Source organism: Chenopodium album, chromosome 3 (genome assembly GCF_948465745.1).
Source record: "Chenopodium album chromosome 3, dcCheAlbu1.1, whole genome shotgun sequence".
NCBI lineage: Eukaryota > Viridiplantae > Streptophyta > Magnoliopsida > Caryophyllales > Amaranthaceae > Chenopodium > Chenopodium album.
This window is the reverse complement of record NC_137836.1, coordinates 10,077,293-10,098,200: the sequence shown is the minus strand read 5'-3', so window position 1 is coordinate 10,098,200 and position 20,908 is coordinate 10,077,293. Positions and strand designations below refer to the sequence as shown.

Below are 20,908 nucleotides of genomic sequence, written 5' to 3'. Positions count from 1 at the left end.
TTTTAATGAAGAAAAATAATACTTTTTTCGATTTCGTGTGAATATTGTTCGGATAAGATTTTAGGGTCATTTTGATCCTTGATGGATACAAATTAAACTCGAAATTGGAAAAAATAAATTAAAAACAAAAAAACAGGGAAATACCCCGTTTCGCTTTTATTCCAAAAAAAAAAATTACGATATCGACATACAAATGGGGCACATATGTTACTCCCTCCGTTTCATATTGTTAGTCCCATATACTATTCTGGACGTTTCAAAAACATCTACCCATATTGAATATATTTTATTTATAACTTGATTTTTTTTGGAATTAATTGGTTGTGAATTGATGACATGACTCTAAGTAAGGAAATATTTACCTTAAATTATGCAATTATGGCTTGTGCTTTCCTAATAAAAAATCAAAAAAGTTAAATAAGGTAAACTAATTATGAATTATGTTGTACTTTAATGTTAGATTCCAAATATATTTCTTTTCTTATTTCATATGATTGATTCCATATGGGACTAACATTATGAAACGGAGGGAGTATTTTTTAGTCAATTCCGGACTTAATTTGTTACCATAAAGGATCAAAATGACCCCAAAACCTTACCCAATCAATTTTGATGATTAAAAAATAAAGACACGCTAATCGAAATAATTTTCAACACACAAATCGAAGCATTTACCTTTTTTTTTTGTTAATTTTGAGCTTAATTTGTACCCATAAAGTATTAAAATGACCCCCAAAACCTTACCCGAACAATTTTGATGGTTAAAAAATAACGACATGCTAATGAAAATATGTTTCAACACACAAAACGGAGCATTTACGTTATTTTTTTGTCAATTCCGAGCTTAATTTGTATCCATAAAGGGTCAAAATGACCCCCAAAACTATACCCGAGCAATTTTTGCCACGAAAATGAACAAAAAAAATTTATTTTTATTAATTAAAATAAATAATTAAAATGGCCAATCATATTATGACACGTGTCAAGATTTAATCTTAATGACTAACGGAGTTAACGGCCGTTAGTCATTAATGACATTTGGTGAATTTTTTAAAAGCTCGATGGCATTGGGTGAATTTTGAAAACCTTGATGGCATTTGGTGAATTTTTTAAGCACTCGGTGGCATTTGGTGAAATAGCCGTTTTTACAATGACTAACTACATACCTTTGACGGGGATCAAACCAATCATAGTTCCACTTATTTCTTCATGTAACCTAACATGGGACAATGTTAAGCAATTCCAAACAATACTGGAACTTGCTTCCGGACACAACATTCATTAACATGTCTGCATGGTTCTCATTTGTATGCACTTTCACAAGAGATTTACTTCTTTTCTCTATGACATACCGTACAAAATGATACCTTACATCTATATGTTTGGTACGAGCATGATGAACCTTGACAAAGTGAATAGCACTATGGCTGTCATAATTTAGATTCACACTATCCGTAGCCTAGCTTGTAACAGTTATCGCGAACTAACTGGAGCACCATGTATCTTAAATAAATAACCAGTAGTAGATCGTCTTCTATCTAGATCACCACCATAATCCGAATCAACAAAGCCGCTTGTTTGACATGTATTTCCACTAAAATTTGTGTCAACTGTATCTTTCAAGTACCGTAAAATCCATTTCACTGCTTCCCAATGTGCTTTACCCGAGTTCTCCATGGCGTACATTAAACTGCCTACTGCACTAGCATAAGGCTGTTGTAGTCGGAGATTGTTTACCAGAGAGCCTAAAATGTGGAGCCCATGGAGTCACCACTGACTTAGTACCTTTCATTCCAGATCATCCTCCTCGTCTTGAGAAACACCAAAGATGCTCCACCTGAACATTCTAGATTCTATCTCCACCACTTAAGTATTTGTAGTCATTCCAACATCACCAGCATTAGGTACCATAGCTTTCAATAATGCTACCATAGATCTTTCATCCAAGGTCACATCCATGCTAATCACAAATTTAGAATCTTTTACACTCCAAAGACGATAACCTTAAACCCCTTTTAGATACCGCAAAAAAACTGCTTTCTTGGCTCTTTCATCAAGCTAACATGATAATAAACCGTGCACTCAAAGACTCGAAGTCTCGTGTAATCTACATGTTCCCCTAACCAGACCCTATAAGGCGTGTCACCATCTAAATAAGAATGTGGGGATCGATTTACTATAAAACAAGATGTAGCAACCGACTTTGCCCACCAAGCCTAATCTAGAATTAGAGCACATACACCTTGCCTTCTCAAGTAGTATACAATTCAATCTATACGCAACTCCATTCTATTGTGGTGTGTCTCTGACCATCCAGTGTCTCACAATGCCTTCCTGATCATAAAACGGAGCTCTCTTTGTGTATTCAGTACCACTATTAAACCGTACAGTTTTTAGCTTTCGACTAGTTATTCTCAACATTGCTCTCTACCGCTTGAAAATGTCGAATACCTCATTCTTATGCTTAAGAAAATAAATCCAAGCACATCTAGAATGATCATCAACAAATGTAACAAAATACCTGGAACCACCTTTGGAAGCAACTTCAGCCGGACCCTAAACATCCGTATGCACATAGTCTAACAATCCTCTACTCTTGTGCTTGCTTGTAGAGAACTTCACCCTGTATGCTTTTCTATACATACAATGCTCACAAAATTCCATTTATGGCTTTTTCATGTTCTTTAACAAACCTTGTCCACTAAGCAATGATAGACCCTTTTTCGACATATGCCCAAGACGCATGTGCCATATCCTCGTGCATTTTGTTTGGTCTTTACTTCCACTAATTTCAACTACTAAATCACCTGTAACAATTGTCCCCAAAAGAGGATAAAGATTATTGTGACGAATTCCCTTCATCACTACCAAGGAACCACAGACAACTTTTAAAACTCCATTCTCCTAAGACTATTTTGCAACCATTTTTCTCTTATAACCCAAGAGAAATAAGGTTCTTCCGCAAATATGGGATATGTCTCACATCCCTGAAGGTTATTATTGTTCTATAATGCATCTTGACTTGGATAGTATTTAACCCGATAATTTTAAAAATATGATCGTTTCCCATCAAAACAATACCACCATCCAAACTCTAGTAAGCTGTAAACCACTTCCTGTTTGGGCACATATGGTGTGAGATGCATCTGAATCAAGGATCCATTTACCGAATATCTCATTGCATTGTTCTTAAACTAAGATACAGTAATCATCCTCATCATTTGAGATAAAACTAGCTTCTTGTTTTTCATGTTGTTTTCCTCTGGAGTTGTCGTTGTTCTTTCCTTGAATATTACCTTCTTATTTAGGCAATTAGCTTTAAAATGACCAAGCTCACCACATTTGAAACATGGCCTTTCCGTAAGAGGTCTAGATATTTATCTAAACTTTCCTCCATTGCCTCGCTCTATATCATTAGTCCTTCCCCTGTTTGCAAACAATCCATGAGCTTGTTTGTTGTGTTCTCTTCCATTACAAGACATCATTCTACTTGTAGCAACCTTTCGAAGGTCATTCGCTAAAAGTGATGTTCTAGTCTCATCCATGGTTAAAGTATCACCCAAAAGCATCAATGTTGGAACCAGATTTTCATAGGATTTTGGTAATGAAAGCAATAATATGAGTACTTGGTCTTCCTCATTTACCTTCACAGCAATTCCTCGTCATTTGAGACTAGCTTAGAGACCTTGAAATAACATAAGTCATCGAAGTTTTGTTTGAAAAAAAGCATCTAAATAATACTTGTTCAATTCTCTTCTATCTTTTTCTCCTACAACAATTTTCCTGTGCTTAAAAAAGCCCTTTATATTGTCATAACACAAGAGTGCAACTCATTTTGGCCAAAGAAACTATCCAAAGATTTCCTAATATGATAATAATGACCACAAAAACTAATCAAGGTTTAAATTTCTTAGTAATAAACATATAATGATTCTAGACTGCTAATTATGAGAGATACAAACTAGCTTGCCTACAATTACAAATTTCCAAGGATAAAGCATCGAATAATTGTTTTTAAAATAATGAAGGGTTTTTTATTAGATTATACTCCAAAGTTCAAACCTACCTACCCCAAAATGGAGTTTATTTTTATGGAAACTGGTTATGAATGGTTTGACTATCAAGTCCAACTTGATACAACGAGGGGTGGACATCGATGGAGACTGTGACTCATGCGGCATGGAAGAAGAAGATATTCAACACATCTTTAGGTTTTTCTCTTTTACGAAGTATGCTTGGAAGAATTGCGCTTTGCATATCAGCTCTAAAATTGATTAATCTACTCCTTTGAGACATTGGATTCAGCAACATATCCTGCTTTTTCATAGCGAGAATGGGAAACAAAGTGATCGGATACATATTTTTAAAGAGTATTGTAGAGTCTTTAGTTAACAAGGAATGGGAGAGTCTTTAGAAATGAAAGGGGTTATCTTCACTACAGACATTTCAATCTCACAATGAATAGTCTTGAATCTTTCCTCAAACCAAATGTACGATCTAAAGGGGTCTTACGCAATTTGGATAGTAGGGGGGAGCAGCCGCAGGATTTAGCAGAAGGATCTCCCTCATAGCCCTCTAAAAGGAAATATTGAGGTGATTATTATGCTGGATGGGTCTTGGAAGAAAAATACGGGGCACACAGGTTTTGGATGAGCATATTCATCTGATGTTGTCAACTTCTTGGATGGAGGAGGAGAGTTTGGTATGGCTCTTTCGGCTTTACATGCGGAATTGTTAGCTTGCTTAAAAGCTACCAAATGGGCACGCTTAAAAGGTTATCAACGCATTACAATTTTCATAGACTCTATAGCTCTCATCCATCTTTTGCGTTGTCCTAATCGTAGGGAGGTGAGACTACTTTGGACTATTGGGGAATTATTGAAGGAAGGAGGACTCTTTGATATGTGCACTATTTGGAAAGTAAGTAGGGACCAACTAACAAAAGTGCATAATATTGTGGGTTGGTGTAGAAGCAATTTATTTAGCTTTTCGTTTAGTTGCTTTTGTAAAAAAAAAAAAAAAAAGAGTTTTTTATTTGTCCAACCTACCGGGAATAGAATTTTTTTTTTTTAAAGCTTGTCAATGTCAAACAATTGTCCATAGTAAAGGTTACTAGTATTAAGTTACCAAACAAGAGTTAAGATATGTCAGAACATTTCATGTAATGCATCATATCTAGGGGTGAACATGGTTTGGTTTGGTGCGGTTTGAGTCCAAACCAAACCAAACCGCAAAATGCGGTTTGGTAAATTTTTCAAACCAAACCAAACCATATTAGTATTGAAACCAAACCAAACCAAACCATAATAATACGGTTTGGTGCGGTTTGGTTTGCGGTTTATGATGTGATGATATTTTTTCCTCAAATATTGTCAAATAATATTTTATTAATTTATAATAAAGTTTAAATAAGTAGCCCAAACGGATTAAATTGTACTACAAAGTTACAATAAAAATAACAATCAACTAATCAAGTGCTAATACATAATAAAAATAATACATAACAATAAAAAATATTCATATAAATTACTATAAAGTTACAGTAAAAATAACAATAAATTAATCAAGTGCTAATACATAATAAAAATAATACATAACAATAAAAAATATTCATACGGAGTACTACATTATAGTCATTAATTATATAGTATTGACCATATAGTTTTTATTTATTTTTCATGGTATTTTTATTTATTCTTTAATTTTTTTTAATATATAATAAGTAATTTTTTATTTAAAAACTATATAAATTTTATAATACGGTTTATTGGTTTACGGTTTGGTTTGGTTTATAATTTTTGCAAAACCAAACCAAACCATAAACCATATTTACAAAAAAATCGAGACCAAACCATAATTTTATAAACCGTAAACCAAACCAAACCGCTAAAATACGGTTTGGTCTGGTTTGGTTACGGTCCAGACCAAACTGTGTACAGCCCTAATCATATCAAAGAAATCACACAGCAATGGATGATGTTAATTGTTAAATATATATCTTCTCCACATCTAGTTTCTTTTCCACGTCATTTAAAAGACACTTTTACCTTTTTTGAAAAAAAAAAAAAAAAAAAAAAAAAAAAAAAAAAAAAAAAAAAAAAATTTAAGGCATCCATCTAAAACATAACAAAGCACATATGAAACTATGGATAAAAAGATATACCTGATAGATTATGGTTAGAGGGAGCTTGTGTTTCAAAACCTCACTGCAACACAAGCAAGCAGCAAATTCAATCTTAGAGTTAAGTTAAATAAGCCAAAAAAAAAGTGAATATGTTAAAGTAATTTGTGCCAAGTCAAAGTTACATGTGTATTCTCAAAGTAAAAAAAAAAAATTAAAAAAAAAAAAAAAAAAAAAAAAAAAAAAGGCAATGTTACTTCTACCAATTTTAAAATATACTTGCAAGTTACATGGGTATTACCAAAGTGATTGTAACACTTACTCCATTTTTTTTTTAATAACTACCTCTGTTTCATATTATTTACAATGATTAGACATTTTTCCTCTTTACTTTATGTCAAATCGATGCAAATAATATGAAATGGAGGTAGTAGCAAATTTCTATGTATGGAAGTTTCTTGTTTATAGCAACGCCTTTTTTTCGCATATGAACTCTCATTACACATTTAAATCTCTCCTTATCACATGAGCTCCTTAAAGTTAGCCCTTACATTCTACTAGGTACAATATTGAAGAAGAAGGCAGTTAATAAAGAAAGCACCAACTTTTCTAGAATTCAAAGTATAAAGAAACATTCTGTCTCTAAAAAGAGAGCTTCTCTCTCTAGAATACTAAAGCCTCATCCCCAAAACCCCAACTTTTTCCACCGCCTTCCACCATCTTCCACTGTTTTTCAACTCTTCCATGACTTCACAAACCTCAAATTTTAATTACAAAAGCTAGGATCAGATTAAAGTTCACAAAAAACCTCTTTAGTTCTTCAATTCCATGTTCTTTTCGGTGATCCTCCTTCAAAATCATAACCCCTTTTTTATTTTCCCCTGTTTCGTTTAAGATGGCAGTTAATAAATTCGCTCATTCGAGCCGGCGACGCTCATCAACCAGCTATAATCCCTGTTTCCGCAATCATTTTGTACTGGGCAAGTTCATAGACTACAGAAATTTCTCCGAGACTCGAATCCAAAAGTGGGTTTCCAGCCAGTGGATTACCTTTGGGGAAATTAAAGTCCAGAAATTCAATAGTATTTTCTTGTTTCTTTGTGAGGACGTTCGTGATCGAGAAGCTATGCTACAACAAGGTTCCGCGGCGTACCAAGCAGCTCTCTTGGTCTTTACTCCGTGGACTCAGGGTAAGTCAATCAGAGATGTGAAATTTGACGAGGTTGCTATTTGGGTTCATCTTGATGAAGTTCCTTTGAACTTATGTGAGATTAATGTCGTTAATTCAATACTTACTACGGCTGGAAAGATTTTGTGTTCCGATGAACCTGATTCTGGATCAATTAGATGTGTGGTTAGAGTAAAACTTCACTTTCATGTTTTGGAACCATTATTTTCTGGATTTTACTTGGACCTTGGACATTCTGGGTTTAAATGGATTAATTTCAAATATGAGAATATGTTTATTTTGTGCTCTAACTGCAATAGAGTTGGCCATAAGAAGAATGCTTGCCCTTTGAATCATTATAGCCCTGCTCCTTTTGTTGTTGATAAGAATGGGTTGTGTAAGCCTGCTATTTTACATTCCCATAATCTCTTTAATTCAAATATTGGCCCGAAAAGAATTGAAAAAAATAGAACAACCATAGTGAATCTTAAGAACTTTTCTAAAAACATTTACCCACCCCAACCCCAGAGTAGTCAACCCTTCAAAAGACCTCCTGAGTTTACTACTCTATCTTTCTCACCCGTGAAAAAAAGGAAATCACAATCAGAAACAACAACACACATTGACCTTACTCCAAATGAATCATGCCAAACACCAAACCAACCTAAACTCTCCACCCACAAGCATCCCTTACACGATCCAGGAAAAAACAAACTTTGCTATGACTCTTATCAACCATCACCCACCAATACTACTACCCAACTTGCTCACTCTCCTCGACCCCTCGAGGGTCAAAAAGAGATTCTACCCGCTTAAACGGCCAAATTTATTTAGTACTTTGTCAGTTTCAATGAACAAGGCAGCACGATGCTCTTTGCCGTTACAGAGGATGGAATCAGTGTGTTATAAGAAGGGATCGGCTTCAAGATCCTTTATGGATTTTCTGTTCTGCTTTCGGGAAAAAGGTTCGGAGATTGTTGCTACTAGCAGTTTATCCTGCCTCCCGTTTAAGAAGCGTAAAGGAATTGGTACTTCTTTTTCACAACAGGTGTCTCATTCTGGTTCTTTTTCTGAGGGTTCGGTGGCCGCGCGTTCAAGGCCACCAGGTGATAGATGAAGACTATGGCGTGGAACTGTAGGGGTTTGGGTCAGGCGGACTCCCCTAAAGTTCCTTACATTGCGTCCTTAGTCCGCTCTTGTGGTGTAGATGTTATTTTCTTGGCTGAAACTATGGTGTCTGTAAATTCTGTAATGCATAAATTATCTTCCTTGTCATGTTCAGGTTTTGTAGGTATGGATTCGATGGGTATTAGTGGTGGGATTTGTGTGTTGTGGTTTGCCCAGTTTTGATTGACCCTCTCTTGGTTTCTTCGCATATAATATTGTGTCGAGTCGTGGAGAACTTGGTTATAAAATATGTCCTTTTTCTGTATGGTGCGCCTCAAGTTTCTGATCGTATGAATGTGTGGTCGCAAATTTCTGATATTTTAGCCTCTTACCCGAATGTTGTGTTAGTTGGCTATTTTAATCAGGTTGAATATTTATCAGATAAGGCCGAAGGTAATCTGGATATTCCTGGCCGTCATGATTTTATACAGTGGAAATTAGATAATGGGTTACTTGATATTCCGTTTTCTGGACCATCTTTTACTTGGACTAATGGGAGAACAGTTATGGACCCCACTTTTGAGAGATTAGATAAGGCATATGCTACTTCCCATTGGCTTCAGGATTGGCCGGTTTTTGTTTTCTGATCATGCGACAATTATTTTAAGTGACTCTTTGCCTTCTGATAGATACAAACGTCCTTATAGAATTGAAAACTGGTGCCTACACTCTGAGGATGTTGCTAATATGGTTCGGACTACTTTTGCTGAACATATCCCTGGGTCTCTTATGTTTTCCTTATCAAAAAGACTTTGTGTTCTTCGTCATCGTCTACTAGCTTGGTGTGTTTCTCATAAAAAGGCGTGGGGCATTGATTGGAAAGCTTTGGTTGCCGATGTCACTAATGCTTCTTTTAATCTTGATTCACGAAATAGTCGTTGTTTGTTTAGTACGTTTAGGAAGGAAAGAATAAAGGAGGCTGAAGCGGCATTTCTTTTTTTGGAGACAACGAGCAAAAGTGAAGTGGGATGCGTTTGGTGATGAGCATTCTAAGTTGTTTTTTTCTGTAGTTTAGGCCCAGCGGCGTCGGAAGAACACTATTATGGGGCTTAAGGACAATGAAGGTTCCTGGGTTTCGGATGCGGGGGATATTCGTTCTTTGGTTCTCAGTTTTTACAAGTCCTTATACAATAGGAATTTGGATCGACCTTCTGAATTCCTTGGGATTCCCTTCAGCTCCCTTCTTTGTCTGATAGGCATCGTCAGTCCATGCTAACCCCCTTTTCAGCTGATGATATTAAACAGGCGATGTTTAGTATTGCTGATGATAAGTCTCCAGGGGCCTGATAGGCATCGTCAGTCCATGCTAACCCCCTTTTTTCGAACCAATTGGAGTGAGGTGGGTGATCAGGTGGTGGTGGTGGTGGTGAATGTTGTCCAGTTCTTTTTTGCTCATGGTTATTTGCTTAAGGATTGGAATCGGACATTCTTAGTTTTGCTTCCTAAGGTAGATCACCCTAAACTTGTTTCTCAATTTAGACTGATAGGACTCTGTAATGTTCTTTATAAATGCATAGCTAAGTGTCTTGCTCGTCGTCTACGTTGGATACTTCCAAACATAGTTTCAGATTTTCAGAATGCCTTTGTTCCGGGTAGGTTAATGTCTGATAATTGTCTGATGGTGCACGAGATTCTTTCATTTATGAATGCTTCCAAAGCCAGGAAACGTTTTTATGCGGCCCTAAAGCTAGACATGAATAAAGCTTATGACAGAGTTGAGTGGGACTTTCTGTGTAGGGTTCTTCAGGTTTTTGGGTTTCCTCCCTACTGGATTCATCTGATTATGCAGTGTGTATCTACAGTGTCATACCAGGTATTGGTTAATGGGTCACCTACAGAGGGTTTTCGTCCTCAGCGTGGTCTACGTCAAGGAGATCCGCTATCTCCATACCTGTTTGTTTTGTGCATGGAGGTTCTTTCGGCTATGTTGCGTAAGGCAGAATCGGAAGATCTTTTTCAGGGTATTAAAATTGCTAGGGGGGCTCCTACCATTTCACACTTGTTCTTTGCAGATGACTCTTTGCTATTTTTCCAGGTTTCTCCTCCAGCTTGTGAACAAGTGTTGAATGTGCTTTCTGCTTTTTGTGATATTTCAGGTCAAATGCTTAATTTGCAAAAGTCATTTGTCAAGTTTAGTCCTAATACTCCTGAGGATTACCGAGCTTATCTATCTGGTTGTTTGAAGATGCGATCTGAATCTAGATTGGGTTCATATTTGGGGCTTCCTGTTGATTTAGGTCGTAGTAAATGCTCTGAGTTTGATTCCTCTTGGATAAGGTGGCCAAACGTCTACAGCTCTCCGGCTTTCGCCGGCGGCTAAGCTTGTTATTATTAACTCAGTGCTCATTGCCTCCTTTAATCACATCCTGTCTGTTTTCAAAATTCCTGAATCTATATGTTCCAAAATGGATAATTTGTTAGCCGGTGGAAATCTTCTTCTTCTAATCGAGGATTTGCTCTTCGGTCTTCGTCGTTGCTCCATCTTCCGAAGGGTTTAGGGGGATTAGGAATTCGTAGTATTTCCCCTTTTAACTCTTCCCTGTTGGCGAAGCAAAGTTGGCGACTTATTCACTGCCCTCAGTTGTTGGTTTCTCGGCTTCTGTCTGCGAAGTATCCAACTCTTTGTTCTACTAACTCCTTCTCGACTTCTCGTCCCTCGTGGGGTTGTAGGGGTCTTATTTCGGGGATGTCCTTGGTGTCGAAGGGTTTGTGTTGGAAGGTTGGTTCAGGTTCTCGAGTTCGTATTTTAGAGGATTCTTGGGTTCCGGGGGGGCCAATTCATTTTAAGAATCTTCCGTCCGAGTCGGTTCGACCGACTCTTGTTTCTTCTTTACTTGATCCGCGTTCTTGCGCGTGGGATGCTACTATTATTCACGGGTTGTTTGATTCTAGTTCTGCTGCTAGAATTCTTTCTTTGGATCGACCTGTGCGTTTAATGGATGATTTTGTTTACTGGAAGTTTACTAGGGATGGAGTTTTTACAACGAAATCTGCTTATGTTGTTCTTTGTGAGCCTAGGGTCATGGCTGGTAGTCCATCTCAAATCTCTCAAGCATGGTGGAGGAAGTTCTGGGCTTTACCAATTCTTCCTCGTTGGAAAATATTTGGTTGGAAATTGATGCACGACGCTCTTCCTTTAGCGACTACTCTCAATTCTCGAGGCCTCCCTGTTGATCGAGTTTGTGCATTTTGTCATGCGGATGTGGAATCTGTATCTCATACATTCAAAGATTGTCCTGCTATCTGTAGTCTTTGGTTATCTAGGGCGTTGGGAATCCAATGGGATCTTATGCAGTTTCCTTCGTTTAGTATTTGGTTCTCAGGTACAATTTCTCTTTTTTCGTCATCAAGAAATTGGAAGGGCATTGCTTCATTTTTTTTCTCTCCTTTGGGCGATTTGGATTTCTCGTAATCACTAGAGGTTTAGGAATGTTGTTTGGTCGCCTGGGTCAATTGTTGGTTTGGCGTCAGATTGGGTTATTCGTAATATGCAGGCTCTAGATTGGAAGAGGTTTACGAGGTCTTCTAGTTCGGTTAGTTTGGAGACTAGGCATGATGTCAAGTGGCTGTGTCTGCGGGGGTTACCTTATATTTCTCCAACGGCATGTTTGATTGTAGACGGGGCCTGGGATTGCTCTACTTATAGGGCGGGCTGGATAGTGCGTGATCTTCATTCTTCTGAGGTTGTGGGAGGTGGTTGTGGGAGGTAATTGTCGGGCTTTTATGGCAAGTTCAGCGTTGCAGTCTGAGATTCAAGCTTGTATATGGGGTTTGGAGTATGCTATTCGCAAAGGTTTTTTAAAAATCCGGGTTTATACAGATTGTGCTGCCCTCCTTACTCTTCTTCCTCCTTCTGGCTCAATGGAAATTTCTGCTTGGTGGCTTATCCAGGAATTGCGGGCTTGTGTTCAGTCTCTTTTGGCCTGTCATGTTCAAAAGGTTCCTCGTATGTGAGTTACTCCTGCTCACTGGTTGGCTGGTTGTGCTCGGCGGCGTCAGCTGTTATATTTTTTGTTTTAGTTTTTTTTTGGGTTGACATTTGTTGTTTTGGTTGTTTTTTTATTTGATAGCTCTTTTGTCAACAAAAAAAAAAAAAAAAAAAAAAAAAAAAAAAAAAAATGAAGAAGAAGAGGTAGCATTTTATATCATCTAATTCAGATCACCTATGAGCAAATTTAACAAATTTTCTTGTAGGGAAGTCATAGCATGTTCACTTTAGTCTCTTCCTTCAAAGAGAGACAAGTGTTCTCCTATTTTAAGTTTACCATGTCACATGAACAGCCGACTCTTTTTATGGTAATAGGCCTAGATCACACCTTCATCCAGCCCCTTTTTGCTTGTAGTTCTAGACCAATGGTTTGAATTAAATAGTTTACGTGGTATTCTTACTCGTGACCTTTTTATCCCCATCCATCCAATCGTATCCCAAGAACTCATACCCGTGACCTTTTCATCCCCATCCTTCCAATCGTATCCCAAGTTCTTTGGACTTTGGAATACGACCAATACTTTTGTTAATTTTGTCATTTCAAGAAACATATTGTAAGGCAAATGGTTTCAGGATCAAGCAAAGATGATGACTTAAAGTTTTATTTGTTGTATTAGTATATTTCCAAACAATTTCTATAGTTTGTAATGCATTATTGTTGATTGAGCAAATCTGAAAAAAAAAAAAAAAAAAAAAAAAAAGGTACTAATTAGTTGAGAAAATTAGTACTCCGTAACCCAAATGGTTTCCTTCTTAATGACTTTCAAAATTTCAACAAATTCATTCCAATTAGACTCCGAAAATGAATATTAAAACACAAAATTCAGAAAATTAACCTTGAAATCATAACCAAAATTAGATTTCACTATGCAGAATAAGATTTTCAGGCAATTGCAAAACATAAATTGGGTTTGAATGAAACTTACAATGCAGCAAGTGTAGTAGTAGTCATAAGAATGTTAATATCAGGTCGTTCTGTCAAACAACGTCGAATCACCGGAATCGCCGCCATTCCTTCTCCTATCCATTCATTCAACAAATTAAAAAATAAAAATCAAATTCAATTACAATAACATTTGTTTAATTCTTTGAACAACAATGGAGGAGAGAATAAACCTAGAGAAACGGCGTGAAACCAGAGAAGTGGACCAGGAGGGCGGTTGAGAGAAGGGCGGCCGAGACGCTCCGGCCATCGAAGAGAATGTTCTAGACCTCGGAATTTGCGAAATCGGAGATGAAGGTGGATTAATGGAGTTAGAGAAAAGGTTACTGCTCTGTATAATTTATAGATGAACTTTCCCTTCTCTCTCATCATCATCATCGTCGCCGATTTCATCTCCGACAATTTTTTGAATTTTGAGTGTGGGAGTGAGGAAGATTAACGGTAATGAAATGTGGATTTCTGAATTTTGAGAGAATGTGTTCGGGCAAATGCAGTTTGTGCATTTGGAATTTGAAAAGTTTCATTTTTATAGGAACCTTTGAGAAAGAATGAGTGTGTGTTAGTGTGTACAGTGACTACAGTTCAATAGTCCACTACAATAAATTTCAATTCAAACGGAAAACCTAAAAATGGATCGGACAAAAATGGATTCCATTCTACAAAAAAATGTAATTATTCGTGTAAAATCAAAGATACACCAGGTTAGGCTACTCTAAAGCATAACATATTTTATCGTAAAAAAAAAATTCATACCTAGGCACAACACGACACGACATGTTATTGTATGTGTCAAGCTTTTTATATGTGTGAATATTGTGTAAATATTTCCTAGAATATTTTGTGACTTATCTTAGGATACTTGGCCTTGCCCTCCAAGTATACCTAGCTATATATATTGTAGCCGCCGTATTATTGTAAATAAAAAAATATACAGAGAACACATTGAAATCTAAATTTAACAGTTAGGCATGTGCCGCCTTTACTTGAGAAGATACACGCTAAAAAAACTAAATTAATATAATTCAACATAGACATGCAGGCACAACATTGCCTAGTACGATGGCACGTGGGTTTGAGTTGTGCATGGGCCCCACCTTTTAAAAAATTTGGGGAAAGGTCTAATTAACCCCAAAGCATGTGGACTACGCACAACCATCTTTATAAAAAATGGTATGTATTTCGTGTAATATAACATGCTCATCAATCACAAGATTAACTTCCCATAAATGCAATGCAAGTGTTCACCAATTAGATAGAGCTATAATCAATTGGAGTTAGAAAATTGGATGTATAATACTTGAGTTGAAACTATAACATTTTATCTTCCATCCAATCTATACCAAATCTTTTTAAACTAATTTTAGACCTGTTTTTTTTTTTATTAAAATTATGTATCAAATCGTTCAAAATAGGTGAATTTATCCTCAAATATGCATGGAAGTTTTTATATTATGAAGTATTCAAATATGCCTTGAACAATTAGTTTTCTTCATTTTGTTTTTTCGGTTTTTCATATTGTTGTAATTTTTTAAAGATTCAAAATAGAATTTCTACTTCAAATCCAAATCGATTAGATCTAATCCTAGCATAATTAGTCCATTCTCTAAATTTTAAAATTTCAAATCATAAATCTTCAGTATGGTCTAATTCGATACATTTTTGGACTAGTAAATAACCCTATTTGGGTCACTTGGATTTGGAAAAGAAAAAAGTTCTTACATGTTCACCCCTCCAAAAAAAAAGTGACCCTTTGCAATAGGAAAAAGCATATATTGGAGTAAAATTTTTACACCTAAAAAAAGTAATATGGAGTACAATATAATTTTAACCCTTGAAAAAAGTATATACACTATGTTCGGAGCCATAAAATATTAAAATGACATTACAATTTCTTTAAATAAATAGAAATTATAAATCCTACGTTAAGTTAAAAAAAAAAAATTATACACATTCATGTACTAAAAATTTGAGATTACTAGGAGCTTAGGAGGGTTATCAACTTAATATACATTTATACACAAGACATGTAGGCCTTCAATAAACTGTAATTTCATAACTTCAGTTTTTTCAGTGTTCCACTATACACTGGTGAAACAAGACTTACAGGAGTATTTCATGGCTGGTAGAGTTAAAATCCAGTACAATAGAAGGCAATGACAAAGCTCCTTGCAAACCCCAATTCAATGCCTAAAGTAATCGGAATTTTATCATATTGTAGAACAGCAAAGACAGTTGAAAGAGGCTGATATCAACGATCTCCCATATTTACAGGCAGTGATCAAGGAAATTCTCTGATTACATCCTCTAGTCCCATTCCTTGTAGGCTTGTACCAAGAAAGGAGGTTTCTGTAGCACACAAGTTTTTTGTGAATACATGCGGAATCGAAAGACTCAGAAAGCTGGGATGATCCATTATCTTCAAGCCTGAGAGTTTTATAGGGTAAAATTATGACAGAATAAAATAAAGGAGCAGCAATATGAACTACTACCCTTTGGAGCAGGGAGAAGAATGTGTACAAGGAATCTGCTAGCTCAAAATAATGTTAAATCTCAGATCAGGTGCTCTACTGCGCAATTTTGACTGGAACTAGAAAGTTGAAAGCCCCCTGATACAATTGATTGGGAGGATAAGATCAGGTTGACAGCACGAAAACTTGTACAGCTGAAAGTGATACCGAGGAAGTATTATGTCTAACTAAATTGCACCAGGAAATGAGTCATTTCTGTAACGATCAAACTCTCGTCGAGTCCCAAAAGGAGTATGGAACATCAAAAAAGAACAAAATATACACTTTTCTCATTTCTTCTTACACCCTTTCCTAACATTCTTGTCTTTTCTTTCTCTACCCGATCCAATCTTAATTCTACTTCTAACAATGGTTTTCAAGTCACGTGACAATTCCAAGTGTGAATATCAATTTAGGATCAAAAGAGTAATAAATTAGGCAATCACAGGTTTGACAGGGGATAAGTGCTGAGCCTATCTAATTGAGTTATGTAAGCTACAAATTTAAACATGTCGAAATTGCTGAAGATGCAAGTTATAACAATAAAAATTGAGAATTATGCGTCTACCTTGACATGGTCTACATTTACTAGTTTTCATTCCACATAATAAGACTATGTTTGCACCAACTCCTCTCCCTTTGTTCTATTAAACCATGTCTACGGTTTCTTCCTTATAAAGAAAGTAAAAGGCAAAAACATAATGCTCTTTTAGGCTTATAGCTTTCCCTTAAAAAAAAGTGATCTTTCACATAATTATCAAGCAGATAAAGAAAATTGGCATTTACATTTCAAAAGATAAAATTAGGGGCATGTAGTAATTCTAGTAATTTTGTAAGACATTTCCGCTTCAGAGCTCTCTGCAACAAGCTTTAATACACTTAAGGTCCATAAACAAATAGTATGTCTGGTTAATAATTGACGGAAAGGGAGGAGAAGGATGGGAGAAGTAGGATTGTATTTCCCCTTGAATTTTCTTTCTTCTTCTCTTCCCCAATAAATATCCAAATACAGAAATTTAGATCTGTCAATACACTTCCTCTTTCTTTCCCTTCAAGCACAATTATCCAAAGACATTATAATATACAAAGTATGAGTAGAAACATTCTTTAAAAAAAAAAAAAAGTATTTATAGAAACACTCAGGTCCATGACAATCCAAAACTAAACTAACCAAAGAACAAGACAGCTAGGAGACCAACAACAAAGATGAGTAGCTATCTGAAAAATGCACTTCTCTTAATGAGAACCATAATGGTCTTCATCAGCAAAAACTTAGTACTAAAAACAGCAGTCAAAGTTGGGACATGTGAACCTACAAGGCAGCTCACAAAACTCATTATACCATCACCAGACAGAAGGCATTTTTGCCTCAGCACAACCACTAAAGGACTGAACGCTAAAACTGAGATGGCATGTGGAACAAGCCTTATATGATGTAGGTCTACAACAGAAACAAAAACCACCACTCAACATCCGAGTTTGAAAATTAAAAAGACATTCTATTCCTATCAAATGAAATGTGGCCTTCTCCCCATCTCCACCTTCCAACAAAAAAAATCAGCCTGTTTTACCCATCACATTAAAAACATTCAACCAACAAAATTATATATATTCAAATGAGAAATAAACTGAATTTGACAAGATAAGAGCAGAAAAGATGAAAATCTGCATAGTAGAAGCCAGACTGATACTTACACAAGTAAAGGATGTAAAGGAAGAAGACATCAAACTTAAATTCTGAGGTTACACATCACACATCTCATGTTAAATATAAACTATGCTTTACAACAGTCTAATATGATGGCAAGAAGAACAAGTTATGCAATCTAAGATACAGTTAAACAATGTATAGCTATTGTATAAAAAGATGGTTAACTCATCTGCTATTTCTGATGGATTCCTCGTTATGTGAAACAAAGGTTTCTCCATACAACTGAGTCCGGCATGGCCCTTTACCAACTTATAGTGAAGCTTCCAAAAATACAGCACTTCTCTGTATGTGTACCACTATCATTAGATAAACCAAGAAGGTCTGCCCCAATTTTATCAAGCATTGCAAGCAATAGTATCTGCCTGAATTGCATATTCATCATAAACTCGGTTACCACTCGCTTCCAAGAAAACCATCTCATTCACGTCTCTGCCAAATCTGTATAGATAGTTCAAACCCAACAAAAGTTCGATAATTGCAGCTTCAGCCTTTGATTGATTTGCAAAATACAAAGTCTGCACTAGAAGAAGATTCCCACGGGAAACAATATGCTGCTTCTCATAATTCCTTTCAGAGTGCCATCTAACTGTGTTATGCGCAAGAGGAGAAAGCCATTCTAACATTCTTGCTATAGCCAGACTCCATTCCGTAGCAAGGGCAGAATCATAGGCTGAGGAAGCAAAGGATTTGGTGTAAAGTTTTAGTCTAGCCCTCAACATGCTCCTTATGCTTGTTGTTAACATATCGTACAGATCCTCCCTTGCATCATGGGAAATCAGGTGAGGCGATGAAGCAAGCTTTTCAATTAATATAATAATATTTGCATAATGGAGACTTAAGGCAGCACTTCCCAGAGAACATGGAGGAGTATTTGACAATATACACTGTGAAAGATAAACGGAGCTACTTGTGGGAAATGTGCTGTCATGAGAAGAAGGATCCAAATTGTTCAATTTTCCATCCACATCACTCAACACAATAGCTGCGGAACTTGAAGGCCCACTGCTTGTTGGCATACAGCTCTCAACTACTGGAGAATTACTTCCACCAATCATGCATCCTTTAAATGGTCCTGATTGAGCAAATCGTTTTGTGTTTAAAAATGGGAACTTTTTGTGTGGATTATGTTCATTCTGAAGAGTCTGTCTCTGTTGCCTTTTGCTAGCTCTCTTACTTCTGGTTGGCAATCCCAGTAAAGAGCTCGATCTAACCAAAGGTCCTGAATAAAAGATAGAGCTATGAGTTTCAGAGGGATAAACAGAAGATTGTACAAATGATCGACTCCGTATCAGGGATCCAGCTGTAGGCTGAAGCCCTGTCGTGTGATTTCTGTCCAAATATATCACTTCATTAATTCCAAGCAGAAATTTAAGCCTCTCAATTATAGTAACTAGACATCTTGAAAGAAGCTGCACTATGTAATCATATGTCCTAGACCAAGGGGACATTTCTCGTAAGTTTTTCACCTCCTGACGCTGCCAAATGACCTTCTGCTGAAATTCAAGCAATTTTACTCGACTGGTTTCTGGATTGCACTGCATTCTTCTCAATGTTTGTTCAAGCTCCACCAGCACCTCCATCTCTTGATGCAATTGTGAAGTAGCAGCAACAAAACTCTCCAGTTTCTTAACTTTCTTCTCCATCTTCTTCCATCTATATTCCCATCCATACAATTCGGTAGAGTTCTCAAGAGGGCTGCTTAAAAGTTGGTCCAAACGATGATATACAGGATTAGAGCATTTCTTTCCTAACCTAGTGACAGAGTGTGCAGCGTACCACAAATTCTCAACGATTTCCGCAAAAGCAAGGTTCATGAGAAAGTTTTCATCATCTGATACAAGTTTTACAATCCCAGGCGAGTTAATAACATCTTCCCTCAACTGCGATATATGATTATCACTCAAACAATTCCATAAGTTAGCAACCTTAGACATCAAAGTCGACACCTCAAAAGCTAGAATTCCCATTACAGCTTTCTCAGAATGCGAACCATTTCTTCGTGAAATCCCCCATAAACTACTAAACCAGGACTCTTTCACTCCACCTCCCATCCTACACAAGCATACCAAAAACAAATTGAATTTAGTATGCAACAACAACATAAATGTGAAGGTAACGCATAAAAAAACATGATTTATGCCCTAATACAGTCACTTTGCCAATATATGACCCTTATTAACTACTCAAATGCCTACCCACAGTCTTGCAGAATACCAACCACAGGTGTTTTTACTTGTAGGGCCAATGTATATGTAACTACAAAGTGCAAACTACTTACATGTCTCATAAACAAAAACACGAAAATGGATCGAATTTAACTTATTCCTATCAACCCAAATCTCTTCGAAAACATACCAGAACATATCCTAAAATCCAACAAAGGCAATAGAATACCCAGGGGCTCAAAGTGTTGCATTCAAGTTCAACAAATTGGTAAAACCCATAAATTTATGGACATAATATAATGAAATTATGAAAACGAGCTTTGACAAAATCAATAATTCAATGGCATTTCATGACAAACAGAAATTACTACCTAGTTCACTAGTTGAGCCAAATGAACAACTTTGACAATGCAACATAATTACTATCCAACTTACTTCAAATTAATTCTAATTCATGATATCACTTTAACCAAATTCAAATAATTAAAGGGGACAAAATTGAAAACATAGAAAACCCAAATTATTTCTTCAACCCCACAATAAAAAAAGCTTTCTTTTAAATCAAAGCAAAACAGTGACCATTCAAACACACAAGTGAAAAAATAAACCAAAACAAACACCATTATTAGCAAAAACAAGCATAAATCTGAAATTAAACAAATTAACAACCAAAACTAGTACTGTACTAAAAATGAAGTGAGAAAAAGACTAACCCAGAAAAGAAGTGTTCCTGAAGAGAGAGAAAATGGGATCCGACCCAAAAACAAGAAATGGGTAACCGTGTGGGATAATGAATTAATAATTGCAAAGTGAAGGAGTGTGTGAATGAGTGAGAAGTGATGATATGATACTGCCAACTTTATTATTGTTGCGTTCAATTTTGAATGAAAGGGAATGAAATGAAATGTCGTCCAAATTGTAAGGCCCACATCTATCTGTCTTTAAGCTTATAGGTTCATCTCTTTTTTTTACAGTAAAGCTTTATAAAACCAGGGGGTCACCGCGTCAAAGTATATCCCTTTATTTGGATATAGGCGGCCACAGCTGCTCACAAGGCTCCAATTATCTTCTTACTCTTTTCTTCTCGGATTAGTTTCACTGATTATATTGATAAAGACTCAAATTTGGTCCATTTGAT

The 20,908-nt window shown here is 36.3% G+C and overlaps 2 protein-coding genes across 2 annotated transcripts in view; both read right to left on the bottom strand.

The window, feature by feature from the left end:
- Positions 1-13,857, bottom strand: part of LOC145611454 (putative 3-deoxy-D-manno-octulosonic acid transferase, mitochondrial) — a 34,490-nt gene extending 20,633 nt beyond the window's left edge. Inside the window, exons 1-3 of the mRNA XM_081666787.1 lie at positions 13,561-13,857; positions 13,371-13,464; positions 6,164-6,206 (exon numbers count right to left, since the gene is read on the bottom strand). Of these exons, the coding sequence (XP_081522913.1) occupies positions 6,164-6,206; positions 13,371-13,464; positions 13,561-13,780 (357 nt within the window). The 5' untranslated portion in view covers positions 13,781-13,857. The remainder of the gene's footprint in view (positions 1-6,163; positions 6,207-13,370; positions 13,465-13,560) is intronic.
- A 3,728-nt stretch (positions 13,858-17,585) lies between these two features.
- On the bottom strand, positions 17,586-20,683 carry LOC145623819 (uncharacterized). The gene is made up of 2 exons (XM_081676689.1): positions 20,484-20,683; positions 17,586-19,657 (listed from the first exon to the last, which is right to left on the bottom strand). Exon 2 carries the CDS (start codon positions 19,654-19,656, stop codon positions 17,941-17,943), a length of 1,716 nt encoding a protein of 571 aa, XP_081532815.1. The 5' UTR covers position 19,657; positions 20,484-20,683; the 3' UTR covers positions 17,586-17,940.
- Between the last annotated feature and the right edge of the window lie 225 nt (positions 20,684-20,908).